The 27,605-nt window shown below is 36.7% G+C and overlaps 1 protein-coding gene across 6 annotated transcripts in view; it reads left to right on the top strand.

The window, feature by feature from the left end:
• The window catches only part of NFIB (nuclear factor I B), a 229,066-nt gene that overhangs the window by 142,618 nt on the left and 58,843 nt on the right, over positions 1-27,605 (top strand). For all 6 annotated transcript variants that reach the window (XM_089913215.1, XM_089913217.1, XM_022573744.3 and 3 more), the window contains exons 4-5: positions 20,362-20,430; positions 26,420-26,540. In XM_089913215.1, the coding sequence (XP_089769341.1) occupies positions 20,362-20,430; positions 26,420-26,540 (190 nt within the window). The remainder of the gene's footprint in view (positions 1-20,361; positions 20,431-26,419; positions 26,541-27,605) is intronic.

Raw genomic sequence — 27,605 nt, forward strand, 5'->3', positions numbered from 1 at the left:
AGCCCTGAAAGAGCTGTCTCTAGGTAGATTTTTCAGCCACAGATATATAATGGGCATCTATTTTGTGCATGGCATTAGACTAAATGCTGTGGAAGATTGAAAAGTGAATTACACATAAACCTTGCTCTCCCCAAGGTTTCAGCCCATAAGTACATACAATATTCTATACATATTGTGAAAACCTAATATTACTTAGTGCTACAACTCAAGTGTCATGGGAGTTCAAAGTTGTGAAATACTGTTTCCAGCCATTGTGTAAGGAGTGTGGTGAAGTGCAACGAATATGAACGTTGGCATTAAAAATTTCCCCTGAATCAAGGTTCTAAGTTTTACAATGATCATGAGGGCCATGACCAAATCAGCCCCCTTCTCTGGAACTCAGCACAGTCAATTATACCCATGCCAGTTGTAAACATTAGATGGGAGAGCATACCTGGCAAGTAGCAGGTGCTTGGTAAAAGGTAAAAGGGAGGGCTCTTTCATCCTACTTTCTCTTCCAGCTGCGTTGATCAAGAAGACTTTCTGCAGGAAGTATCATTTGTTGTGACTCCCAATAGAAATGTGTTGAATTTTTACACTGCACTCCCCTAAAGACTTTAGATGACATAAACAGAGTTACAGATCATAAGATGCATAAGAATAGGATGTTAGAGGTTATATAAAAGAGACAAAAGAAACAGATATTTTCAAGTCTCACGGTGGAATAGAATTTTAGTTTTAAGGTAGTCCTTTTTTTTCCTAAAGTAAGCCTTTTGGCCTGCCAGGAAACGTGGAATGAAATTTTGTTACATAGTTTTTAATAATGACAAGAGAAAGAGTACAAATGTATCTTTTGAGATTGCTTTTCCCCTGGCAACACTTTATATCTTAGTCTCTTGTATTCACATTGTATAAATATTTTTCCTACTTGCCTTTCCATAGTGCTCCTTCTTTCTGAAACTACCAACTTGTCTCTCTCCACTGAAAATGTTCTCTGTCCCTTACTTTTCCTGGTCCTCTCAGTTTATCTCCCTTATTCTAGTAACTTCTTCCTGACAACTTCTTACTTTAAAAATAATGCATATTGGGCTTCCCTGGTGGTGCAGTGGTTGAGAGTCCACCTGCCGATGCAGGGGACACGGGTTCGTGCCCCGGTCTGGGAAGATCCCACATGCCGCGGAGTGGCTAGGCCTGTGAGCCATGGCCGCTGAGCCTGCGCTGCGCAACGGGAGAGGCCACAACAGTGAGAAGCCCGCATACCGCAAAATAAAATTTTAAAAAATGCATATTTTGTCCCTCATTCAGACAACCCCCTTCAACCAAGCGACCCATCTTGCTCTTCTTTTTCATGACATGATATAAAAGACTAAAATTTCTACTTAATTTCTCCTGCAATTGGACTTCTGTCCCCACTTGAAATGATTCTCATTAAATTCACTTTTTATGACCTGAGTCCAGTGTTTCCTTTCCATTCTATTCCCGCTTCCATATTCTTGAACATTTATTTGGTTCACCTGACCATGCTCTACTGAAAAATTTATCCTTGCTTTAATTTTTTTAAAAATTTGATTGTGGCAAGGACGCTTAACATGAGATCTGCCTTCTTAAGAAATTTTTAAGTGATTCTAGTTACAATGTTGTACAACAGATCTCTAGAGCTTATTCATCTTGATCAGACGGAAACTTTTTGCCTGTTGATTAGCAATTCCCCATTTCCTCTTTGCGCCAGCCCCTAGCAACCACCTTTCTACTCTGATTCTATGATACTATTTTAGGTACCTCATATAGGTGGAATCATGCGTTTGTTTTCTGTGACTGGTTTATTTCACTTAGCATCATGTCCTCAAGATTCATTCATGTTGTTGCATATAGCAAAATTTCCTTTAAAAAAAGGCTAAACAGTATTTTGTTGTATGAATATACCATATTTTCTTTGTCCATTCATCTGTGGATGGACATTCAGGTTGTTTCCACATCTTCGCTATTATGAATAGCGCTGCAGTGAACGTGGGAGTGCACATACCTCTTTGAGATCCTGATTTCAATTCTTTTCGATACATACCTGGAGGTGGGATTTCTGGATCATATGGTAATTCTATTTTTAATTTTTTGAGGAACACCCATGTTATGTTTCATAGTGGCTGCACCATTTTGCATTTACCAACAGTGTGCAAGGGTTCCAGTTTCTCCACATTCTCCATAGCACTTACTGTCTTTTTTTGTTTTTTGATAATGCCATCCTGACAGGTATGAAGTGACATCTTATTTTAACTTTAATTTGCATTTCCTGATTATTTGTGATGTTGAGCCTTTTTCCATATGCCTGTTGGCCATTTGTATATCTTCTTTGAAGAAGAGGCTATTCAAGTCCTTAGCCCATTTTAAACCAGGTTATTAATCGTCTTTGTTTTGTTTTGCTATTGTTGTAGGAGTTCCTTATATATTTTGGAGATAAACCCTTTATCAGACCTATGGTTTGCAGCTGTCTTCTCGCATTCTATAGGCTGCCTTTTCACTGTTGATTGTTTCCTTTGTTGTGCAGAGCCTTTTAGTTTGATGTAGTCCCATTTGTTTATTTTTGCTTTTGTTGCCTGTGCTCTTGAAAACAGGGCCTTTTCCTGGTAATCCAGGAACCATAATGTTTTCTTTCAGTTACTTATTAACCAGATTTCTGTCTTTAGTTTTCCGTGTGTTTTCAGTCCCCCCTGTGACTTTTAAGTTTCATTCACCTCTTATTATTCCTAGATGCATACCTTTGGAACAGATCTCTCTCCTAATGTTTCACGTGCCCAACTTCTTTTTGGACACGTTTCCGTATAGGTCGCATGGGTGACAACTCCAAAATTCAATTCGTTTTCTTTTCTACCAGACTTTATCTCTACAGGGCCCCCGGAATCTCCCGGACACCCTCGGCTAGAGTAGTTCATAAGTTCTCTCTCAGGATCCCCCACATATTCATTCATCTTTTCTTTTGGAAGCTCTTTAAAATCCACCCCACCTCTCAGCTCCCGTTACCCTTATTTGGGCCCTACACATGATTTCTTGCTTCCAGTAGTGCAAAAACCTTATCTCTATTCTCTCCTTGCTCTTTCTTTTTCTAAGACTCTGTAGGAAGACACTTCATAAAACACAGATCTGACTTTCTTGAAAACTGATGGTTCACTCCTTATATACCCATATTCTGTGTCACGGCTTTAAATGCCGTTCAGTATCAGATACCAAGTATACTAGGTTCCTTTCCTTTCCCTTTCATCCATGTGCTCTGCTCTTTCCTCTGCCGGAACTGCTGCATCCACCCTACAAACACTTGTTCATCTGTTATGTCCGAACTCTTTCATCTGTCTTACTGGATTCTCCCAGGCAGAGTTGGGCCTCTCTACCTGTATTATGATTGTTGCTTTATGTTATATTTATATTTTATACCCCTCCACCCCCGAGACAGTTAAAGTTTTTAAATGAGTAATTTACTACTATAATCCAGTATCTTTATTTGTTTGACACATGCTTGGAAACATTACTCAAAAAAAAAAAAAAACCAGGTTGTCAGTGCTTATCGACGGCTAGTCCAACTTCTCTACTTTACTTATGAAAACAACGCAGAGAGGTTAAGTGATTTGCCCAAGGTCCCAATTAGTTATTGGCAAATGTGGGTTAAAACTCATTTTTTTCGTGGGTCAAAACCTGAAGTCAGTGGTAATCCCACTGCATTATTGGCACCTTTCTCCTTGCCTCTCCTCCCCTGCCCCCGATAGATAACACAGTTTATTGTGGTTCATCGCCTTCTGAAAAATGAGAAAAGTTTGGCCGTGTCTCTGCTTGGCCTAAGTGTTGGTGAGCATGCCACGAAGAGAAAGAGAGGAGAAATCTTTTCATTGAGATGACTTAGCAGGACAGAGTCTGGGTCCCCTGGTATTCACAGAGAGCACCACGCTTGAGTCCCTGGGGGCAGTTTTAATAGCTGTGGCTGCCGGGACAAGGGGCAGTGGACAGGGGGTGAGGAGAGGAGATGGAGGGGCCTATTGAGTGACCCTTGCCTCAGTGGGAATGAGCTTGGGGAGAGATGGCAGCTGAGTTTCTGAGGCTGTGGGATCAGGGCAGTAATGAAGGAAGAGGCTTCAGTGCCAGGTTATTGCAGTCGCTGGAGCTCAGTGGCCTCCATCTTGTTTTCCGTTCCCTTTTTTGAGGTTCATGGGCTTTACATTTGCACAGGTCAGGGGCTCACTTGGTACACAGTCACAAGTGTAATTTAAACCTAAGATATACTCTCCTTTCACAAAGCTGTGAGAGAAATGACTAGTTCTTGGGCTATAGCTAGTTATTCAAGCTTTTGTTTTTCCTGTTTCCTCACTTTGTAACTGCATAGAATGATCTTGTGCTATCTGACATGACATCATCATGGGGTAACATAGAGTCCAAGTGAAAATTTAATACATTGATGTAGGCCCTTAGTTTATACTGCACCTAGTTCCAGAAAACTTTCAAGAGGTCTCGCAGCTAAATAAGTTGCAGTTTGTTAAATTTTGGAAGGCATCACTGTCACGTGTTTTTCTTTTTTTGCTGAGTGCCTAAGTTCCCCACAGGGAGGGTTAGAGTCCCCGTGTGAAAAGAGGTCTCCCTTATAATTAGCCTAGGTTAGGTTATGGCTGTGCCTGCTACCCTGAGTAGTTCTTTCACTCAAGTATCTCAGGTTCCTTTTACAATGACCGCCTGCATCTGAAGTTTCTTCTCAATTTAAATTCTTTTCCCTCTCCATATTTACAAGGTCGGCTTTTGTAGCATATGGCTACAATTTAATAATGCAAAGCATTTTCCTTCTCACAGCTGGAAAGCTGGGATTGTTCGATATCACAGAGAGAGTGGACTTGCTCCAGGCTAGTTAAAATCACTGAACTCTGCAGAAGCTAAGCTTGCTGGAAGTATCGCCCTATACAAAGGCACCCAGGGGACCCCACCTTGCATATGAGAGCATCATGCTTGGAAAGAGGGATCAATTCTGTATATTGCAAGCAGAATAAAATGCTAAGTCGATACATATATATATCTAGCTACCTAGATTTTAATCTGTTTCTACCTCACAAGATTAAAAAATGTGTTTTCAACTTATTAGGCAAATCAACTAAAATCTCATTTCTTTTTTCTTTTTCTGTAACTATCAGAAAGTATCAAGGTATCAAGTAACTTAAGCAAGTACTTTTGTGTGGTAATTTGACTCATGTTGGCTTTTACCTAATAGTATCATTGGTGGTCATAGAATTTAAGAAAAAATCAGGTTTTGGTTTTCAAAGTTGTTATAACTTTGGGTCTTTTGGGGTCTTTTAACTTGTGTGCTGGTCTTCAGTGGCCTTGCACTCTTTCATTTTATTTTATGTAATAGAACTAGGGACACTTTCCTGTTTGCACTGAAATATTTCTAATTCTTGACTCCAATAGAGATATCCCCTTCCCCACCCCTATTCCATACCTGAGCATATTCACTTCCCCAAGGCATTCAGGAGGAAGAACACAGAAAAACCACTTGGCTTTCAGATTTGATCTTATCATCATTAAAATCATCATGTGCACTTGTTAATGACATGAAACAAACAGTGACATGATGTATTTTTAAAATATATACATTGTATGGTTCCACTGATATGACATGTCTGGAATAGGCAAATCCATAAAGGCAGCGGTTTGGAGATGTTGGGGGAAATGGATACGTGACTGCTCATGGGTATGGCGTTTCTTTTTAAGGTGATGAAAATGATCTGGAATTAGATAGATACACGACTCTTTGAATATACTGCAAACCACTGAATTGTGCACTCTAAAAGGGTATGAGAGTTATATCTCAATAAAGCTGTAATTTTTTTAATGGTTTTTTTAAAGTGCTTATGAGCCATCAGGAGAAAAGGGTTTGGGACGCAGGGCTAAGATTGAGATTTGGAGGGTTTGTCTGGGGCTTAGAGACCTCAGGAGATCAAGGAAGAGGCCCCAGGGAGCCCTGGCACAGGAAGTCACATGGCAAATGATACGAGTTTACATGTGTATTTCTCAACGAGCTGCAGTCTGCGTCAGTGGAGCCCCTTTTTCTGGTGAGGTACAGAGGCCACTGACAGACACCAATGGCGAGTGATGTGATTTATTGTAAGATACTGGCTCCGTTGTTTATTTTGTGGCACTTTTGTAAGTGTAGTGGATTTTTAGTTTCAAAATTTCGTATTTTGGATTGTAGTCATCTTCTGAATTGAATTCTTTCAAGCCAAGCAATGTTTTCTAAATAAGTAAGTATATAATGTAGACTGGTGAACCATGGAGTGTCCATGAGTTTTTGAGAGAGCATGTAGAAAGATGAGTAGAGAGACAAGGAAAGACCACTGATGGGGTTACTCTTATAACAGATGAGGAAGGCAAAATCTTTTTTTAAGTGCTGAATCTTAATGTGTTATTTTAAAAAATATTGACATGCTGTCCTTTTAACTAGAGCACCTAGATTATTTTAATAATTTTCCTAATTCCTGTACCTGGTATTTTTGCCTTGGGTCTTTATCCCTGTGATACATCTGGTGATCTTCAGAATGTGCAAGTCTGATTATTTCATTCCCCTCCCCTATCTGTGTCAAAGGTTCCCACTCTAGGCTAAGCCTAATCTTTCCATGGCATCTAATACAGCCCTTCATGGTGTGTTCTCTCCTTGCCCTTCCACTGCCCACGTGGACCTTGCATCCAGCCTTAGCCTTTATGTCTTTGTGTTGTTTTTCTGCCTAGAATGCATGTACCCCCTTGACACCTTATCAGTGAAACTTCTCCAGACCCTGTCTGTAGTACAGCTTTAATGGCACCTATATCACAATTTACTTGTCTTTTTCACTTAGTGGATTCTGAACACCTTCAGGTGAGGACTGTATAACTCCATTTGTAAACCCAGTATCTAAGGCAATGCCTGGCCAGAGACTGTTCAGCAGTGTTCAAGATTTATGAAATAGAGGCTTAGACCTACAGTAGGCTAAATCAATTGTAACTTGTTCTTGAGGTTACATCCCCAGCCCCAGAACCTGACCTCAGTCAGGAAAAGCAGGGTGTTTCATAGAGACAGTTACGGTGGGCTGCTTCTGCCCTGTAGGTACACCACACCCTAGATATGACTGTTTCGGAGATGTTCTGAACTCCTAACTCATGTAGCATGGTCTGAGGATGAATTTTGTAGGGACGTATCAGACTGAGAATCGCAGTGCCCTACTATGATTGCTGATTTAGAATACCAGTCTTAGATGGATCCAGTTCTCTTCTCCCCATCAAATGAATTATAGCGAAGTCCTGTTCGCCGTTGTGTGCTTCTGTTCAGTGAGTGTACCGAAATGTTCCTAGCGTCTGCGTGATCATGAATGTGGAAACAGGTAAGGCAGCTTTCTAGAAGTAGCAAAAATTGCGTGTAATGGAAGTCATTATTTTTAAAACTTTTCCTGATTACATTGACTGTTCCTTATTCATTTGTGATTCTTTTTGTGATGTGGAAATACTGATTTCTGAAAATTTCGAGACTACTGTTTATAGGTTAAGGAGGTAATTTATTTATTTTTACTTTATTAAGGTATAATTAACATAGAATAAATTGCATATCTACCTATTATATATAATATATACATATTATATATGTATATACACATATATACACACACACACACACACACACACACACACATATATATATGAAGGGAATAAACACCAAATATCCATAGCCATATATTTATGTGTCTATTTCTGGTCCATCTCATTGATCTATATGTCTGTCTTTTGCAATACCAAGTTTCTTCTTGATTTCCGTAACTTATTTATAATAAGTGTTTATAATAACTTTAAAAAATTATTTTAGGTCCTTTGTATTTTCACGTAAATAGAATCAGCTTGTCAAGTTTTACCAAAAAAAAGAAAAAGTCTGCTAGAATTTTGACTTAGAGTAATGAGATTTAAATCCAGGTCTTTTTAGGCATACAGCAAAATCATTACCATTAGCTATCTAGTATAAAGCCCACCTTTCTGGCTTAACTTCTCATTCATATTCTCCCAACTCTTCACTAAAACTTCCATGAGTATATGTAAAACCTTGAAAGTTTTTTCTAAGCACACTAAAACTAAGACTAAAGGAGAGCCTTTTATTAGAATCTCAGAGACTTATCCCATAACTATATGACCAGTGTAGTGGAATTTAATCTAAAACGTGGTGGTTTTCCTATCTTTTATCTCATGAAAGATAGCAGTGTTGATTCCTTGAGAAATTGTAGACATTTAAGTTTGATTACACCCCATTATCATCCCCTAGGTTCAGAGCTTTTTCTATATCAATTTAAAAGGCTATAAACCCAGAGACCAACAGGGTTAGGAAATGGGTTATAGAGAGGGAGTGAAGAGTATGGGAAGACATCTAGCAGTCTGATTCCATTTCCTAACAGGAATCCTTCAAAAATTCTCCACTCTGGGCTAGAGTCTTAATTCCTAACACCACAGATAAGGATCTTTGTAAACTTGGTCCCATCTGTCTTTCCAGAAAGTGAGGGTTTTCATGTACTTCTTGGTAGGATCTTACATATCTAGGGGTAGGGTGAGAAGAGCACACCATTTTATAGTAGAGGTTCATTAGATGAAAGACCCGCAGTCACTAGAAATTGGTTGGAATTGGAACTTCGACTAACACTGTTACTAGTACTACAACTACTGCCATTACCAATAATCATTTATTGAACCCTAAGCACTTCATATGCACGCTCTTATTTAATATTCATCTCAAATCTATGAGTTCAGTATTACTGTTATTATTTCCATTTCACAAATGAGAATTGGAGGAGGTAGAGAATTTAAGTATTTATTCAGTCATTAATAAAAAAAGGAGCGAGTATGGAAATTGAACTGAGATAGAGTTTAAAGCGCTGATCACAGAGCCTGGCACGTAACACTGAATAAATGATAGCCACTATTATTTTATTATCATCATTATTATGGTTATTATTACTCTTTATTTATATTAAGTAATTTAATCAAAGTTATCCAGCTAGTAAATGATAAGATCCAATTATGTCAATTCTAGAGCCCTCAATCTCAACCTAAAAATACAGTATGCTTTTTTGAGGCAAAACCCTAAATTTGGGTAGACTACCCTGTAAGTAAAAAGAAAACAACCAGCTATGCCCTTGGTGAGAAAATACTGAAGAACAAGGGAAAGGGTCTGTCATTAAGATCCAGGAGAACATATCTTTGAAAATGAAGAACTAGAAGAAATTTCAGAGAAAACATTTTGTTTACTTAGAAAAAGGGACTTACATGAAAAATGAACAGATAAAATAATAGCTTCAGTGAACAGAGTACCATGTGAGTTAAGAAAGACTAGCAAGGGGGCTTCCCTGGTGGCGCGGTGGTTGGGAGTCCACCTGCCGATGCAGGGGACACGGGTTCGTGCCCCGGTCCGGGAGGATCCCACATGCCGCGGAGCGGCTGGGCCCGTGAGCCATGGCCGCTGAGCCTGCGCGTCCGGAGCCTGTGCTCCGCGGCGGGAGAGGCCACAGCGGTGAGAGGCCCGCATACCGAAAAAAAAAAAAGAAAAACTAGCAAGAAAACTAAAACTGCTTTCATATAGCTAAAATCTGGATTGGAAGAATAAAAAACAGAACTGATATTGTGGAAATAATCACTGATATAGATATTTGCTCCAAAAGCAGAGGAAAAGAACAGAGAGGTTAAAAATGGTGAGAAAAAGGTTTATGATGGGAGGATAGAAAATTAAGCATTTACTTAGGTGTTCTTAGTGAGAAATCAGAGCATTTAGGAAAGAAATAGAATCAAGGACAAATGAAGAAAACTTTTATGAGCTAAACCTAATCTAAATATGCTGGTTCATATGGCTAATATATCCAGCCAATAGTAATAATATCTAAATATTATCCTGTTGCAGTTTTTGTATTTCATGGGTAAAAAGAAGAATCTTGTAATTATCCTAGAGGAAAAAGTTAACCTGCATTTCTTTTAATGTTCAAGGAATTTTATTTCTCGTCAAAGGTGATAGAAATAGATTCTTTATTATTTGTGGTCTTGAAAAATAGTCCCTCATTTTCTTTGTAAAAATTTTACTTGAAAACCTGTTGCAGTTGACAAAGTGATGCACCAAAATTAAAAAAGAAAAAATTTAGGATGAGGAAACTCCTCAGATATATACTGATTGTTATAAATATAAATATAGCAATAACTGTAGACTGATAATGAGAATAATAATTAAATAGAAAGTTATATCTAAGTAATTATTGTAAATAAGATTATAGATATAAACTCCAAAGTAAAAAGTAGTTCTTGAATATATATATATATATATATATATATATATATGCAATTAATAACAGTTTTCTGGGTCTCAAATTCCAGATCATTTTTTTTTAATTGTGGTAAAATACATATGACATAAAATTTACCATTTTAATTGTATAGTTCAGTAGTGTTAAGTTTATTCACTTTGTTATGCAACCAATCTCTGGAACTTTTTCATCTTGTAAAACTGAAACTCTGTACCCGTTAAATAACAACTCACTCTTCCCCCTTCCCCCCAGCCCCTGGCAACCACCATTCTCCTTTGTTTCTATGAGTTTGACTCTCTAGATACCTCATCTAAGTGAAATCATACAATGTTTGCCTTTTTGTGACCGATTTATTTACAGATTACATTTTTAAGGACTGAAAAGAGGAGAAGGCTTGAAGAGGTTGGGTAACTAGGAATGGCAGACTAATTTTCTCATTTTAGTATAATTTTTTTTGGTTTTGCTAAAGAGTATTGTTTGCTTTTATCTCTATTTCTGCTTAGATTTGTTATTAGGGAAGCCTGCTTCTCTTCTTGGAGTCAAGTACATTTTCAGCCTCAATTGATATGATCATGTGTTGTTTTTTGTTACTGTTGTTTGTTTGTTTTTTCTCTATTACATCGCTAGATTTCCTGATAGTGAACTGCACTCATTCCTGGAATAAACTCTAATGATAATAGTGTATCTTTTTTTGGTAACATTGTTATATTCCGTTTGAATATATGAATTGAATATATTCAATTTTATTTAGGATTCTTTTTTTTTTTTTCCATCCAAAATAGTTAGCTGTTAATCCCTTGAAGTTACACCATCAAACTTGATGGGAGTTATTTTAATAGGTATTCTTGTGCACATTTCTCCTTAAGTATACTTTATCCTCAATGCATAACTTTTAAACTTAAGAGAAAAAACAGCAAGCAGGAAGGATACAATGCAATATGCATTTCATTTTGTTCCAAACAAGCAGCTAAAAAAAAAGAAAAAAAAAAAGGACAGCATACATTAAACAAAGTGCATCAGTTCCAACGAGTTAGTATTAGAAAGAGGCCTAATTCGCTGAAGACAGTCAGAGGACTGCCAGGGTGAGACTTCTGGCCGGTTCCAGCGCTGTGTTTAGGATTCCTGAAGTTGCATTTACATGTTTGCTTGATCTTTGGTTGGTTGGTTGCTTGCTTTGTTTTGATAAAGGACATTCCAAGTTTAGTTATTTAAGTTTTGCTGGCTAATAAAGGCTTATGACAGCGCCTGCTTCATAAGGTAACTTATCATTTTCTACAGCCTGGGAGGGTGTAAATAGCATTGAAATTTGAAGGCAAGGTAGAGGATAGATAAAATCCAGCTGTGCACCCATCTGTACCTATGTCATTTTTAAAAGTGGTTTTAAAAATGCCTTTTTATGCTGTTCTAGAGTTTTCAAATTTTAAAGTGCATATGAACTCATTAAGCTGCAGATTCTGATTTCGAGGGTCTTGGTGGAGCCTGAGCTTCTGCATTTCCAGCAAGCTCCCAGGTTATGCCAGTGCTGTTGGTTCTGGGACCACATTTTGAATAACAAGAGACTAGCGTAGTGGTTCCCAAACTTTGCTGCACATTGCAATCACCTGGGCAACTTTTAGAACATCCTCATGTCTGGGTCATACCCATACCAGTTAAATCAGAATAGCTGGGAGTGGAAGCCACACATAAATTGCTTTTTAAGAACCCCAGGTGGTTCAAATGATCAGCAAATTTTGGGGACCACTGCACTAGGTTAAGTGTTCTATTCAGGGTCCACTTTGCACAATTGTGGTTACTTTTATTTTAGTAAGGAATTGCCCCTTTAAGTTTTGAAAGTTGCGGTCGGTAAGTTGTATGTGTTAATCTCTCATAATTCTTTTAATGTATTTGGTTTCTATGGTTATGTCTCCCTTCTATTCTTGTAGTTGTATATTTTTGCCTTCTCTTTTTTCCCTTAATGAAGCTTGCAAATGATTTTTCTGTTTTGCTTGTCTTTTCAGAGAATCATCTTTCCTTTCATTGTTTCAAATATTCCTCTTTTTTCTATTTTATTAATTTCAGCTTTTATCTTTAATTCCCTTTTGAATTTTTGTTGGATTGTTTTGCTGTTTTTCTTTTATGGTAAACAATTTTCCTTTTTCTTTTGTCTTTTTCTTTTCATTGCTTTCTAGGTGGCTGACAATTTTTCTTTTGATTTTCTGTTTGATTCTTGGCTTATTTTCTTAATTTTCATGTAGTTCAGAAGATATGGTCACTTTTTTTTTTAACTTTTAGTTTTATTTGCCAAAGATAAACAGAATGGCCTGAAAAGTTCTCCACTTTTAAGAATTTGTTAACATTTTCTTTTTGGTCAAGGACATGATCAATTTTTATAAAATTTCCATGGATATACCAACAGAGTATAAGATGTATTTGAATGATATAAAATAAGTCTAATAGCCTAATAGTCATGTTCAAATCTAAAAGACACATTCTAAAAAATAAGTCTAATTGTCTAATAGTCATGGTCAAATCTAAAAGATGTATTCAGAGTTCTCACTATAGTTATATTTTTATCAAGTTTCTTGTATCTTATTGGATTTTATTTTATGCATTTCTTCACAATACTGTTTGGTGATAAAAATTATATTTTTATCAAGTTTCTTGTATATTATTAGATTTTATTTTATGTATTTCTCCACAATATTGTTCGCTGCACCAATACCTTGTTTGGTGCATGTATTGGTGCATTTCTCCACAATATTGTTTGGTGCATGTCGTTCATAATGTTCTTTAACCTGTTTATTTTAATTCATCTTAAATTCCATCTTAAAACCATTGCTAATTGACACTGATTTCTTTTTGTGTGAATTTGCCTGACTTCTCTGCCTACTATTTTATTTTCAACTTTTTGTTCTTATTCTCACTTTGTCTTAAATATGCTCCTTAAAAGTAGCTGGATTTTGTTTGCTTAAGTTAATCTAATGCTTTCTTTATGGGATAATTCAGTCCACTTACATTTGTTATAATGATTGATATATTTGATTTTATTCCTCTTGTTTTACTTTAATCATTTATTTATACCTTATGTCCTTATTTTGACTGTCTTAAGTTCCTATTCACTGTATTTTGTTTCCTAGCTGTTAATTTGGAAGTTCTATCTTCCCTTTCCCTGCTTTTAAAATGAAATGTCTCTCATTATTTGAAAATAATATACAGCTTTCCTATTGACTCACAGGTACTATGATTATCTGGTATTTTAGAGAAGAGAAATGGGGGGACGTAGAAAAATTGCTTAACTTGCCTTAAGTTTACATAGTAAGTGACAGAGCTGATTTTTTAGTATAGTTTAATGTAATTTAATATAATTATATTAATTGTAGTATATTTTAAGATGATATTATAAAATTTAATTTAATTTTATTATAATTTCAATATAGTAAAAATAAACATAGCCCACTTAGTAAACCATAAAGTATCTGTGCTAAGAAATTTTAAAATCTGCAAGAATTGATTTTCTTGAATAATATGTAATAAAATTGTCTCAAGATCAGAAAATAGGAGTAGATTAAATTTCGTGAAACACTTGGAGTTGTCTAAGAATCTTCTCTGAAACACATTCTGGAAAGATGATTTTACCAGTGAGTTTTTCCAAGCTTTCAACTTTTTTTTTTTTTTTATGAAAAATAATGACTGTCATCCAAACCATTTTATGAAGCATGCATATAACCCTGGTATGAAAACTTGGCAAATAAAATACAAAGATTCCCACAAAAGTATCCCAACTACATATAGAGAATTTGGAAGAAAACTGTTAATAAACCAGTTCAACAGTAAATTTAAAAAGCTATGTTCCATGGACCAACAAAGATAATTTAATCTAAGAATTTGTAATATGTAACAACAAAAAATGCTGTAATGGAAAAAAAGGATAATCTCACAATGCCAAAAAGACATTTAATAACACTCAACAACGATTCTGATCAGAAAACTTTAAAAAACACTCTGAGAAAACTAGGAATAAACAAATATATCAGATGATGAGGAAAAATCAATCACCAATTAATGGCCAAAATTATTAACTGTGAAACTCTAGAAGTATTCTCATTAGCATTATGAATAAAATATTCCTGCTAGCACTATTCCTATTTTACATATTTTTGAAAGTTCTCTTCAAAGAAATAATGCATATGTATGTGAAAATATCTATTATTATAATTAAATAAATGAAAGTTATAACATTAATGTAATGATATCGTTTCTCTATCAACTTGCCACAGTTAAAAACAAATCCCATTAATATGACTAATATGTAATTCTGGCAGCAGGGTGGTGACATGGAAACGCTCATGATGTGCCTGAGGGAGTATAAATTGGCAAAAACCTTTATGGAAAGCAGCTTGACAGTTTTTACCAAGAGCTTTAAAAGAGCTTATGTCCTTTGACCCGCTAATTCCACTTCTGGGAACTCCAACCTAAGGAAATCATAAGAATTGCTGAGAAAAATTTGTGTCCTACGATGTTAATGGCAGTGCTGTTTATAATATTTTTTAAACTGGGAAATAACCTAAAATGCCAAACAATGGGAGAATGGTCAAATAAAGTATGATACAGCCATGCAGTATAATATGGTGCAGGCATTAAAATCATGCTTTTGGAAAATTATTTAATCTAGAGGGAAATATACAATGTTACTTAGAAAAAGGCAGGATATGCATTTATTTAAATTTTAATCTCAATTTTATAAAAATCCATATTTATGTATATTATATATATGTAGGAAAAGTTTAATGGACTCAAAGGAAATACTTAAAAACATAAATAATATATTAATATACTACTATCAGAGTGTGTTAAAGTCAGAAAAATTCTGACTCTACCAGGTCATTTCAATCACCATCAGGGATTTACATTTCATGTTGAAGGACAAACTTAATTGTAAATTTATACTAAAATGTTAGCTATAGGCTGAGATTCAAGTCTCTGTGCAGAGAATTGTTATCTTTGCTGTGATTAGTGTATCTATTTTATAATCACAGTTTCCATCCTTAACCATGGACAGTTCAGATCAGTTGAGAAACTGAAGAGAGTCCTGTCTTATAACACCCCTACCAGAAAAATCACCAATGGGTTAGTTTTGGTAGCTGAAGTTTTATGAAGATTGGCAAAGAGCTAGTATGAAATAATCTTATCTTCTCCCCCTTTACATCTATAAACAAAACAATTTAGGCATCTTTTACACTCAGTTGAAGGAAGTGAACAATTGGAATCCTAGGGCTGGAGCATGCCTGTGAGATACCCAGTGTTCTCTTCTTTCTCCAAATTGAGCAATGCAAGAAAACTAACAGGAAAACAGCCGTGTAAAAAAGTGGAATCTGAGAGTTGCAGTGGGCTTTTGAAGTGCTCTTATCCAACTTCCTACCCAAAGTGAGAATTCTTAAATCCAGTGGAGGGGTCTTTACATCCACTGGGAAACCCCTATATTTGTAGACACAGGTTTCCTCATTCTGTAAAATGGTAACAACTTGAGGATAATTGTGGGCATGATGTGCATTCATGCTTTCTAAGATCTTAGTGCAGTAGCTTGGCATGTGTTGGTTATTATTACCTTTGCAAGGTCTCACATTCCTTTCTAGGACTTTTCTTATTGGATGACAAATCTGTTTACTGAGCCAAAAAAACAGTTCCTGGAACTATGCAGAATAAGTCTAATCCACCATCTACATTAACAGTCCTTCAAATACTTGAAGACAGCTTTCATGAATTTAATAACAGCTTTCTGTGTTTTTTTTTAATTTCAAGAATAGAACACAGTAGACCATAAAAATGAGCCATTATCAGTCTTCCTTTGGATTTTCTGTGTAAATGTTGTTTAACATTTAAATGGTGCTGATTATAATTTGAGATATTAACAGTTAGATATGCCATTGCATCCCTCTGTTAATTGTTTGTAAAGGAGGTTAAACACTATATTAACTTCTGAGTAGTGATTTATTGTTGCTTTTGTTAGAGAAAAATAAAAACAGTAAAATAATATAATTTGATATTGCCTTTGAGAATTTTCAGTTTGCAGAGGTCTTTATTTCCTACTCAATTTTATTTTTTAGGAAGCATACATGTAGTGTAAATACAGCATCACATAAATGCTAAGTTGTTCTTTGCTTCCTGGTGTAAGCTGTTGTGTAATACTGCTCAGTAACCATTAAGCAGCTGCTCTGTCTCAGAGATGCTCATATTTCCTTTGGTAGATGAAGGGAATTTACTGTGTGCATGTCTCCAAATTGCTTTAAGATCTTTGGCCTCTGTGTCAGCTATTTAGATTCACAGTGGTCTATGTAACACATGAAAACCACGTTTTTAGAAGGCCCCAGAAGCCTGGAGGTTACACATGGGGTTGTGTTAACAGCAAGCACCTGCATTTTGCTGAGTGTTACCCTCTGTATTGTATAGCAGGGCTTCTGACCCCCTGCATGATCCTCTCCAGTTATTTTGCCAGAGTCCTTAAGTACTCTCTCGTATGCTTGTGAGCAAGGACTATTAGCTGGCCAAGTACCGTGTCATCCACTGTTTCTTTTCTTTAGCCCGCCTCATCTTGGGTAATGTCTGTCCATTGTAAAGGCTGTGCTGCGTGCAAAGATGCATGAAGGGGGCAGCCATCTGCTTCAGGTGCTTCTCCCAGGCTACCCAGCTGCCTGATTCCCACCCACCCCCCTCCTATAAGGTCATTGTCACCACTTAGCCTTGGGAGCCCTCCTTTTACTGAAGTCTCGCTGTGCTCCACACAGGAGTGGAGCCCAGTGGGACCTATGGTGTTGCATTTTGGCTAGTGGGTGCCAAAGCAGTTCTGACGTATTTTCAATGTCTTTCATAGTTTTAGTAAAATCTTTCAGTTTTCCTTGTAGATCCAAATTCCTTAGAACTTGGGGAATTGGGGGTAGGGAGTGGAGAAGCACCCTCAACATTCTGAGTTGCCTTCCCTTTTCTATGAGATGGTCATTGTATTTGTCTGTGTGTGACTGCCTTGCTGTCTTCCTGCTGGTAGGATTACCTTGAGGTGGCTCTTCCCTCCCTTAGGATTCGGCTCGTGACAGGACCACACATCACTCCATCTTAATGGGCATGACTTAGAAGCAAATGGAGTCCTAACTACTCATTGGAGTGATAAGGAAATGAACTTCAGATAATATCCATGTATTGAATTGCTATTAAGTATTACACATGGTATAATTTATATAAATGAAATGTTCACTATTCATTCACTCATTCGTCGATTTATAAATATTTGTGAACTATTTGAACCCCTCTAGTCCCTTGGTAGTTATTTTGTACTACATGCCTAAAGTTGTACATTAATTACACAAGAAAGTCAGAGATATAATCTGACTGCAATCATTATGCTTTCCCATTTTGCCCAAAAGCTTAAATAAACTCCTCGGCAAACAAGTTCCAGAAAATAACAAGGGTCAGTAGAGTTATCCTTCGATCTTAAGCTATCTTTATCTTCATTGTTATAAAATTATTAAGGTGTTCATTTGTGACCACGTTTCAAAAAGCTGAACTTTACATTTGTTTTGCAAGCGTTTCGTAGTTACTGTAATGTGGGCGATGAGTTAGTTGTTAAGGGAGATATAGAGATGAACAAAACCCAGTCACTCCCCCAAATAAGAAGAAACACAAGGCTTGAAAACAGTTATCTTGGTAAACTTGAATGTGCAAAGTGATATAAAGTAAGAACAAACTAGGTGCTATGTGAATACAGAAGAAAGAGATTATTTCTAGGTGGCGCAGGAGTTGGGGGGGGTGGAAAAGCAGATTATGGAGCAGATGGTGGTTGAGCTGGACATTGAAGGCTGCAAGGTGAGCCTGTGGAAAGAGGGCCCTTCTGATCAGAGGCAGCTACGTTAGAAAGATATGAGGGCAGGCCTTTACAGAGTACGGTTGGGGAAGGACAAATAATCTTGTCTGATTGGTTAAGCACACAGGCTGTAGTCGTGATAAATAAGTTCTCTGTATTTAATGTATTTGTCATATATAAAATGTTATGTTTACCACATGTAAAATAAAGTATAATCTGTAAAATAAAGTATAATCTATTATGCTTAAAACAACAAAAGCAATAGAAATCTTTGTATACAATGATAACCTATCAAAATTAAAAACATAATAGATGTTTATGTAACACATGTCTCCAGCCACACAAAGGGAGTCAATGTCCTTTTTATGTCTCAGTGGCTTTTAGCACTCTGTACAATGTTGTCTACCTGGAAATTTCTCAATAATCACTGAAATGAATTCAACCTGGTGAAAAATTAATTGCTGAAGAAGTAGGCGTTTCTTAAAATAGAGCTGCATCAAGTGGGGACACTTTGTTATTATCCTCTTAAAAATGTATATCTTTTTCAGAGCAGTGACTTAACATGAGACCTGAGTTTTATCACCAACTGAGATCTCATAATTTCTTCTCATTCTTTTGCTATTTCTAAAGAAGGTAGATATAAAACAGTGTTCAGACATACGTAGCGCCCCTGTTTATTCACAGCGGTGAGGCATATATGCTAATTGAATGACTTTCTGTCTTTTCATGCTGTGTATGGTTAAAAAGTGGGCTGGTAGCTTTCTTTCTGGTAAAATTTCTAAATGATGATTTACAAATAACTTGAGAGTGTCTGGAATTCAGTGTGCATATTTCAGTGTATGGGTGATTGCTGACTCCATAGGCCAATCCTAACTTATTGGTAACATTTACTCAGCGCCTACTCTGGGTTTTATAATTTTTATCTCACTTATTATTTGTAACAACGATGTAAGGTAGGTAATTTTATTATCTCTAATATATAAATGAGGAATCTGAAGTACAAAGAGTCTAAATCTTCTAGGACTATTATTATTATTAATTTAGAATTATTAATTATTATGATTAATTATTCCAGGATGCCACACTGGCAAACTGTAGTGAGGAGTCAGACCCCAGCTCTTTGACTTGAGTGAGCCATGTTGCTAAAACGCCCAGACCTCTCTCATCCCTGCCCCGAATCTAATCTCTTGGTCAGCCCTGAAGCTTTGTGTAACATCCAATCAAATTGCCGGTTCTTGGAATTTAGAGTTTTTTCCTGGAAGCATTTTAATTCTGAGGATTTTCACACTCTTATTCTCTCCCTGGGGCAGTAGAGAGTAGCCATATCCCTCCTACCTAAGGTGTTCCCTCCCTCCTTACCCTCACTACACTTCCTTCTTCTGGATGAGAACCTGGGGATAGGACTGGTGTCCCCATTTGCAGTCCTGGAAAGAGTTAGACCAGCTAGCAAGCATGTCTGACTTACTCAGGCTCCTGACTCGTGGCCCACGGCTGCTGTGGGCCCTGGACCTGGAGGTCACGGAAGGGTCAGGAGGCATTCCTGGAGGTCTGGCTTCACCACATTCGCCAGCAAAAGGATCCAGTTCTTGACATGAAGGGAGTCCCAGGGAGTGGCAGCAAGGGTGAGAAAGCAGTGAAATCATGTGAGGTATATTAATGGTGCACAGAAATAGGTCTGTGTAAAGTATTTGCTGTATGTACGGGTTCTGCTTTTGTGTGATCCATGACGGGAACAAGGGTGGGAGTGCTGGTAACAGCAACTAACTTTTTAATCGGGGAAGGATTTGTGAAAGAACAGTGGTTTCAAGAGATCTTTGGAGTAATTCCAACAAAGTGCTAATTGTGGCTGTGGTTTTCCTTTTTCTTTATTTCTTTTTTTTTTTTTTTTTTTAATGGATGGACTTTAGTCTACCAGGTGCTACCGATCTGAGGGCCTCTGAACCTTCATTCCCTATGCGTGGGCAGTGGCAAATAAAACCATACCAATTGCCCTGTACAATTGGAAAGTTAAAAAATTTTCCTGAGAGATTATTTAGCTTCTAAAGGTTAAACGTTTGTTTAAACGGACCCAGTTTGCATTTTACAAGAGTTTTGCTTTTACAGTTCTTCGTTGTAAGCATACTTGGGTTTTGTTCTAACCTTTGGTTTAAAACACTTGAACAAATTCTAGTGTTTAATCATTTATTTGCTTCCTGCTTATGTTGATCTCTTTCATCTTTTGATGTTTACTTTCAGGATACCTTGAGGATAGTTTTGTAAAATCTGGAGTCTTCAATGTATCAGAACTTGTGAGGGTATCCAGAAGTAAGTAAACTCTTTTCTTATTATTTAACTATACAGTATGATTTAAAATATTTTATATTTGAACCTTAAATACAGTATGAAGAGAACTGTGTATTAGGAGAATTTGAGTTTTTAAATCTCTGACCTTTTGATGAAATCAGAAGTGAACATATTTTGTCTGGTTTTCTAAAATATTTGCATTTAAATCAACACTTTCTGTAGTACAAAAACAATTTGCGGTTTGTTCTGCTTGCTGTGTTATCGGTATTCGTTTAATTCACTGTTCACTCTGTGACCATAGATGGTCATTTATATCAAAGGAAGTGTGATTAATTAAATGTACTCAGTGTTGTTATAATAACCCACATAAGTTTCCTGTAGATAAGTGCTTTTTCATTTTGCTAATATTTTGGTGAGGTCTTGGAGATGTACAGGATATACACAGTAACATGCAGAGTGTAGAGGGATGCAGAAATTAACTTTGCAGATTGTAGCTGGATATAGATAGAAAGCATTGTTATCCAAAACAATGTCCGATTGTTTTCATTGGCCACCTCACCTGAGACACCATTCTTGGCAGGCTGGATGAGAATTTTCTCGAGTAAATTCACCTGGCCAGCTAACTAAGCAAGGGGGAAGTTTCCTTGATCAACTCTTTTAGTTATTACTGGTGTGTGCAAATATAGGTAAGATGCAGTTCTTATCTCATTGATTATGCTGAAGGGGGTGACTCATTTCTACTTGCTCTCTTCTCTGATTTAGCTTATTTATGTAACTTTGCAGGGTGTATTTTCACCTGACATTTTGATAGAGAGTGTCACAGTTTGGAATGATTTATTCAGATGATGTAGGGGCACTCTGGAGCCTGTTTAAGTTGTGTTTTTCACTTGGGTCAAATTCAGAGGTCATGAACAAGAATTATGATGATCCAAAAAGAACAAACAAGAATGAGTTACTAAGGGTAAGTATAGGTAGTGCTTTAGCATGGCGTTGAGTGAAATAATCTCCAAGGTAGTAGGTGACTTTGTCTTTGAACTGTAGTTTCTCAAATAGTTCAGATTTCTGAAGTGGCTAGTGCAAACAGCCTGTATTTCAGAGAGTTCTGTACATGAGCATTTAAGACTTTAGTAGCATCCCTTCTGACGTAATTCTGCAGTGGATAAATGTATGCCCCAAAGACTTCTGCCCTGGGTCTGTTGACTTGGGGGCAGTGTAGGAGACCAAATTAATATCCTGTATGCCTGTACCTATAGGGCTCATATTTGCTGGGCAAGAGGATTCTCATGGTCTACTTCATTTACTTCATTCACCAAGGCGATGAGCCTTGTTTGTTTTTCCTGATCAATATGTGTTGTGCAAAGACCTCTGATATTTGAACTTTTTTATGTTTATTTTTAATTTGGAAAGGAACATGCCTGACTTACTCACTCCTACTTTATGGCATCATATAAGGAAGGGGGTGTTTAAAGATGTGTGTATGTGTGTGTGTGTTTCTCCATACTGCTGTTTAGCAGAGAGGCTATGCTGCTACAGTTATGAGACATTATGAAATTATTTGTTTAAATTTGTACTTTTCTCAGTTTTATCATATATTTTCACCCTTCTTATGAGAAGGACAGTAGAGTCGTCTGTCAGAAAATATTGCTAGTTCCTCATTATAGGTAACATTATGCTAGATGCTGTAGGAGAGCCACATGAGAACTTTTAAAAGCCCAGATTGATATTTTGCGAAATCTTAATTTGAAACATAAAAATAGATTAAAAAATACCTTTTTAGGGACTTTCCTGGTGGTCTAGTGGTGGAGAATTCACCTTCCAAAGCGGGAGGTGCAGGTTCGATCCCTGGTTTGGGAGCTAAGATCCCACATGCCTTGTGGCCAAAAAACCAGAACATAAAACAGAAGAAATATTGTAACAAATTCAATAAAGACTTTAAAAATGGTCCACATCAAAAAAATCTTAAAAAAAAAACCTTTCTATACTAGTTCAGAAATGAGGCAAATTTAACATATACCATTCATTCTTTCTTGATTCATATTGTCATCTCCTAGAGGTTTTTAAGTTATCTGTTATAACAAACATTACTAATTTGTAATTAGTAGATTAATTATCTGTATTCATTCATTGGTTACTTTATTCAACAAACATGTATTTTCTACTGCATATGTAAATAGGTGTCTCTGAAATGCTTGAGAAGTTATTCTCCGAAGTGTTTTAATATATCCACATTATAATCTTATTTACACAATTGAACTTCATTGTTTATGAAATAAGGGTTTGCTAAGTAAACATCAACTTCAGCACAACCCTTAAGCTGTATATCACAAATTCTGACTTCTTAAGGGTTTACGGTATGTTAATGGTTTCTGTCCTCTGGGGTTTTACTCTCATATGACCCTCTAATGTGCATGTTGACTTTAGCTAATGAAGCTATTCAGTTTTAGGATAGTGGTCTTTCTGGTGAATGATATTATCACGATCTTAAAAGTTGATTTAGGATCAGCTTTTGGAGTGAGGAGAACAATAAGAGAGATTAAGGGTTGGCCTCTAACCCTTGGAGTCCGAGGTTCTTCTGAGCTTGGTTTCTAAGAGGGTATTGGCAGCCTCTTAAACATGATTTGCAGCCTTCGGGCCCCGTGCTGCTCTCTGGGAGAGGTGCTAACACTGGTCTTTGCATCTGATGTAAGTTTTTCCAGAGGCTTTTAAACAGGCACATCTGCCTGGGACTTGCTGTTCTCATGCACTTTGTCATTAGATAAATTTTGTGCCTGTGTGCTGTTTTAGAATCTGGCCATGTTCGCTATTAATCTACTTTAATTTCCGTAATCTCCCATTTAGTGTAAAAATGCACACTAAATTTTACAGTGCTCGTGTGTAAATCCGTAGACAAGGTGTTTTTGTTCTTGTTTCGCTTAAGCCATGACTAAAGCTTGATTTTCCATCTTGTACCCCACCCCCGCAGTTTTATTGAGATTTAGTTGACATGTAGCACTGTATAATTTTAAGGTGTGTAGCATAATGACTTGACTGACGTATGTTGTGAAATGCCGCAGTAAGTTTAGTCAACATCCATCATCTCATACAGATACGAAAAAGAGAGAAAACGTTATTTCCTTGTGTTGAGAACTCTTAGGATCTACTCTCTTAACAGCTTTTCTGTATATCCTACAGCGGTGTTCATGGTAGTCCTCATGTTGTACATTACATCCCCAATACCTATTTATTTTATAACTAGAAGTTTGTACGTTTTGACCACCTTCCTCCAATTCTCCCTCCCCCCCACAACACCCACCTCTGGTAACCTTTTCTTTGAGTTTGGCCTTTTGTTTGTTTGTTTGTTTAGATTCCACTACTGCCTTCTTGATACTTTGAAAGAATCCTTCTGGAACAAAACTTAGAAAAAAACAAAATTTCCAAAGATTTTTAATTATCATTTTCCTATAAATTATACCTAGTATGCATACGGTCAAGCAATCTGTGTTGACTATCTAGCCATATGTTTATTAAATAGAAACTACAAATCTTTGCCTAAATATTGCATGAGCTTAATAAATTGCAAATAGTTGATATAAGATATAACCTGTAAGTTTCCCCTTGGTAACTCAGTTCTTTGAATTGTATCCATCACTGCTGTTGGAAGCCAAACAGATTGCTTACGTTCACTGAGCCCCTCAAATGCCTCCTTCCTGCACATACTCTGCTTTCCAATGTCACATAGAACATGGTTCTAATAATAAACTTTAAAGCATGTGGTTACTGTGGGATTTCTTACCTTGCATTTTTTTTTAACCTCTGGTGTACCTCAAGCCACAACAAGCAGCTACATTTTAACTGTCCAAAGAACTCGAGCCATTAGGCATAGTTGCACATTGAACACTAATATTTTCTGTGTAAAATGAGGCTAAAGCATATTATATAATATGAACAACCTAACAGAAGGCAGAAACCCCAGAGTGTTAGAGCTGAGACTAATCTCCTATGTATTGATTGATTTTTAATGGGGAGAGATAATCGTTGTGTATTCCTTGATTGTTTCTCTACAAAGCATGCACCTCCTAATCATATTTTCTTTAAAAATACTTTGTGAGTCTCAGCCTGCCTGAGATATTGAAGTACGATTCAACTGATAGTGAACACATTTCAAATGTTTATTAAAAATTCTGAGTAAGAAAAATTCCTTGAAAATCGGCTGTCCCTTTGGAATTTTTTACTCAACGTGTGGTTAGCTTGGAGAGAGGGGAAGGTTAAGTAGACTTTGTGTTCTTAGCGTGAATTTCAAGGGCTCCAGAGTTTTCCCGCCCCACGTAGGATACACTTTCTCTCATTGGAGATCTTGAAGGCCTGATAAAAACAGGAGAAAAATAGAAACTATTCTTAAGCATTGTCCTTTGACACCAACCTGGCTGGCCTCCATCTTGTATGTCATCTCTGCCCATGACCTTGCTCCTGTAGTAACTGCTGTTTAGAGTAACCTCCCTTTACTACCTTGCTCATCTTCCAAAGCCCTGGGCCAGCTGTGACTTTTCCACAGATTTCTTGGACCATTCAAGCTTGTATCAGATTCTTCTTGCCTTGAAATCCTATAGCATTTATTGATCATGTCATTCATTTGGAAGTTTCATTATAAAACACATTATGCTTGTATCTCTGTGTTTTTCATGAGTATTTTGTTTACCCAACCTGTTGCCCAGTATGTCTTATTAAGCACGGGAACTATCGTAGACTATTTTGTGTCCCTTGCAGCACCTGTCAGTAATGGGCACAATATCTTATTGAATGAACAAACCTTCAGCAAATAGGTTCATTTGTACCAGTTCACCAGCTTTGCGCGGGTTTTTGAACTGTTTCATCTTTGCTGACCACTCTAGGTTGCCAGGGAAGAATTTCAGGGAAGAAAGCGAGGAAAGAAGGGAATTCACATTTGTTGAATATCCATTACACACTAGGCATGATGCTGGACTTTTATCACTCCTTACCTCATTTCATCCTCAAAATAATCATATGTGATAGGTTATTCTAATTTTCATTTTACAGTTCAGGAAACTGAGGCACATAGCCAATAAGTGGCAGAGGGAGTTAGAACTAAAAGGCTGTCTGTCTCCCAAGATCCTACTCATTCTAACACAACATGCTGTCTGACAGATTTATTCAAGATGTCTAGAAACCAATTTTAAAGATTTGAAAAGATGTAATCCATTGTACAACAACCAATATTACATTAAAATTTTCAGTTCTTAACACAGCAACAAACTCAAAAAGACTTCTTGATTTATAAAATAATACCTTAAAGTATAAAACTCCATGAGTATATTTTAAATGACTTATGAAATTGGGCATACAAACTTTTTTAAAAACAAAACATAGCTGTTGAGTAAAACTGTGCTCACCATTCATGTATGAAACCTGAATATGTATTTTGGAGAAAGAATCTTGACTTTTATTTCATATTTGTCAATTTTACTTATATACCTGTCCTAATACAAGAATTATTTTTATATCAAATAATTATAAATATGATTTCTAATGCATTCTAACATTAATGTTAACATTATTATAAAATAATAATCGCCTCTTGTGAAACTATTCTAATTCGATTTATTTAACAATAATTTGGTTTTTGAGATCTGACTTAGTACAGAGTGCCTTGCTTGGTGCTGAGCAATAGGCAACATTTATTGTTCCCTGTGGCGCATCTAGAGACTAGTGAGGTGACAGGTGTAGTGACGACTAACACAAAGGACTGAGTGAAGAAGCTTGGGCAGTGGGAGTGGGAGAAGGGGTAACCAGTGATGATAGCGTGCCTCAAGTTTCCACACTTGAACATTGGCATCGTGAGGATGTTTGCAAGTCTTAACCAGTGAAAGGCTGGTTATTAGATTCTTAAGGTAAAGAGAGTTCCCCTCATCCTTGCCCAGAGGCATGGAAAATATTAGATTATTACATTTGAATAGAGATGACAACAGTAAATGGCATTCCCAATGTTTGTTGGTGTTGTTGTTTCATTCCTCAGCACCCATAACCCAGGGAACTGGAGTCAACTTCCCAATTGGAGAAATCCCAAGCCAACCATACTATCATGACATGAACTCGGGGGTCAATCTTCAGAGGTCGCTGTCTTCTCCACCAAGCAGGTAACTGAAAGAGGAGCTGCTTTTGTTCTCAGTCTATATGCACATAGGTAAATAAGTAGACATGCAGATAGATAGGTACGCAGGTAAAGAGAAGGGGGAAATAAAGCAAAGAGTTCAAGATTTTTGCTGATTTTACACAAAGTTTTAATCTTTCCTGGTTAAATTTATTTTGAAATTTGAAAGTTAAATTGTTGTTCAAAGCATTTTAAAAAGGCTTTTTGGGGAGACAAGGGAAAATGAAAATGTATTAATATTTTTATCCCCTTATATGAAGTATTATAACTCTATAAGTAATTCTTTTGGTGACTTTAAAAATGGTATTGCCATAGCAAAGATCCCTGGTTTAGGATTGATTCATCCAACTTTTACCCTAATACCATGTCCAAGCTGGGGATAATGAAACATGAAAAATAAAATGTGTCATTTACTTAACCTTAAAAGGCCTTATTCTAGGCAACAGGTTTGCCAAGTTCTTCAATTAGTTGATGTTCTTTGAATAATTTAGTTAACTCTCAGTTACCAGTGAAGGTATTACCTGCTCTGAGATTTGGCCTAACCAGCCTTTGTTGGGGAACAGCTACAGTGAGGTGACTTTGCCTTTTAGTTCTCTGCTGACATTCTCATATTTCTCTCTTGACCTTCTGATTGTAACTTTCAGTCCCACAGGAGTTTAAAAAGAGATCTCCTATTTAAATGAGGGAAAATTAACTTGGCAAGTGGTAGTACATGGGATTTCATATGTTCCCCTATTGTTGAATGATAGAAGAGGACTGAGTGAATAAGACAAATATTATAGCTTTATTGGGTTTTTTTGAGTTGAATCTTCAATATAGGAAGAGCAATCTCATTTCCACAGCATTAAATATACCCACGATCAGATAGAAGATCATACGTGAGTTCCAGAGCAAAACATACATTTCACAGTATCAACTGTTAAAAAATTAAAAAATCTGGATAACTATATTCCTATGCTATTCTCAAAAACAAAAATTAATTGCATTTGAATTAATTGTGGGGCTATGCACATTTGTTTGTTTATTAACTAAGTTCAATTTGATGTCATTT

The sequence above is a fragment of the Delphinapterus leucas genome, chromosome 6 (assembly GCF_059928025.1).
Source record: "Delphinapterus leucas isolate spDelLeu-1000000601 "Yukka" chromosome 6, BTC_Dleu_Yukka2, whole genome shotgun sequence".
Classification (NCBI taxonomy): Eukaryota; Metazoa; Chordata; class Mammalia; order Artiodactyla; family Monodontidae; genus Delphinapterus; species Delphinapterus leucas.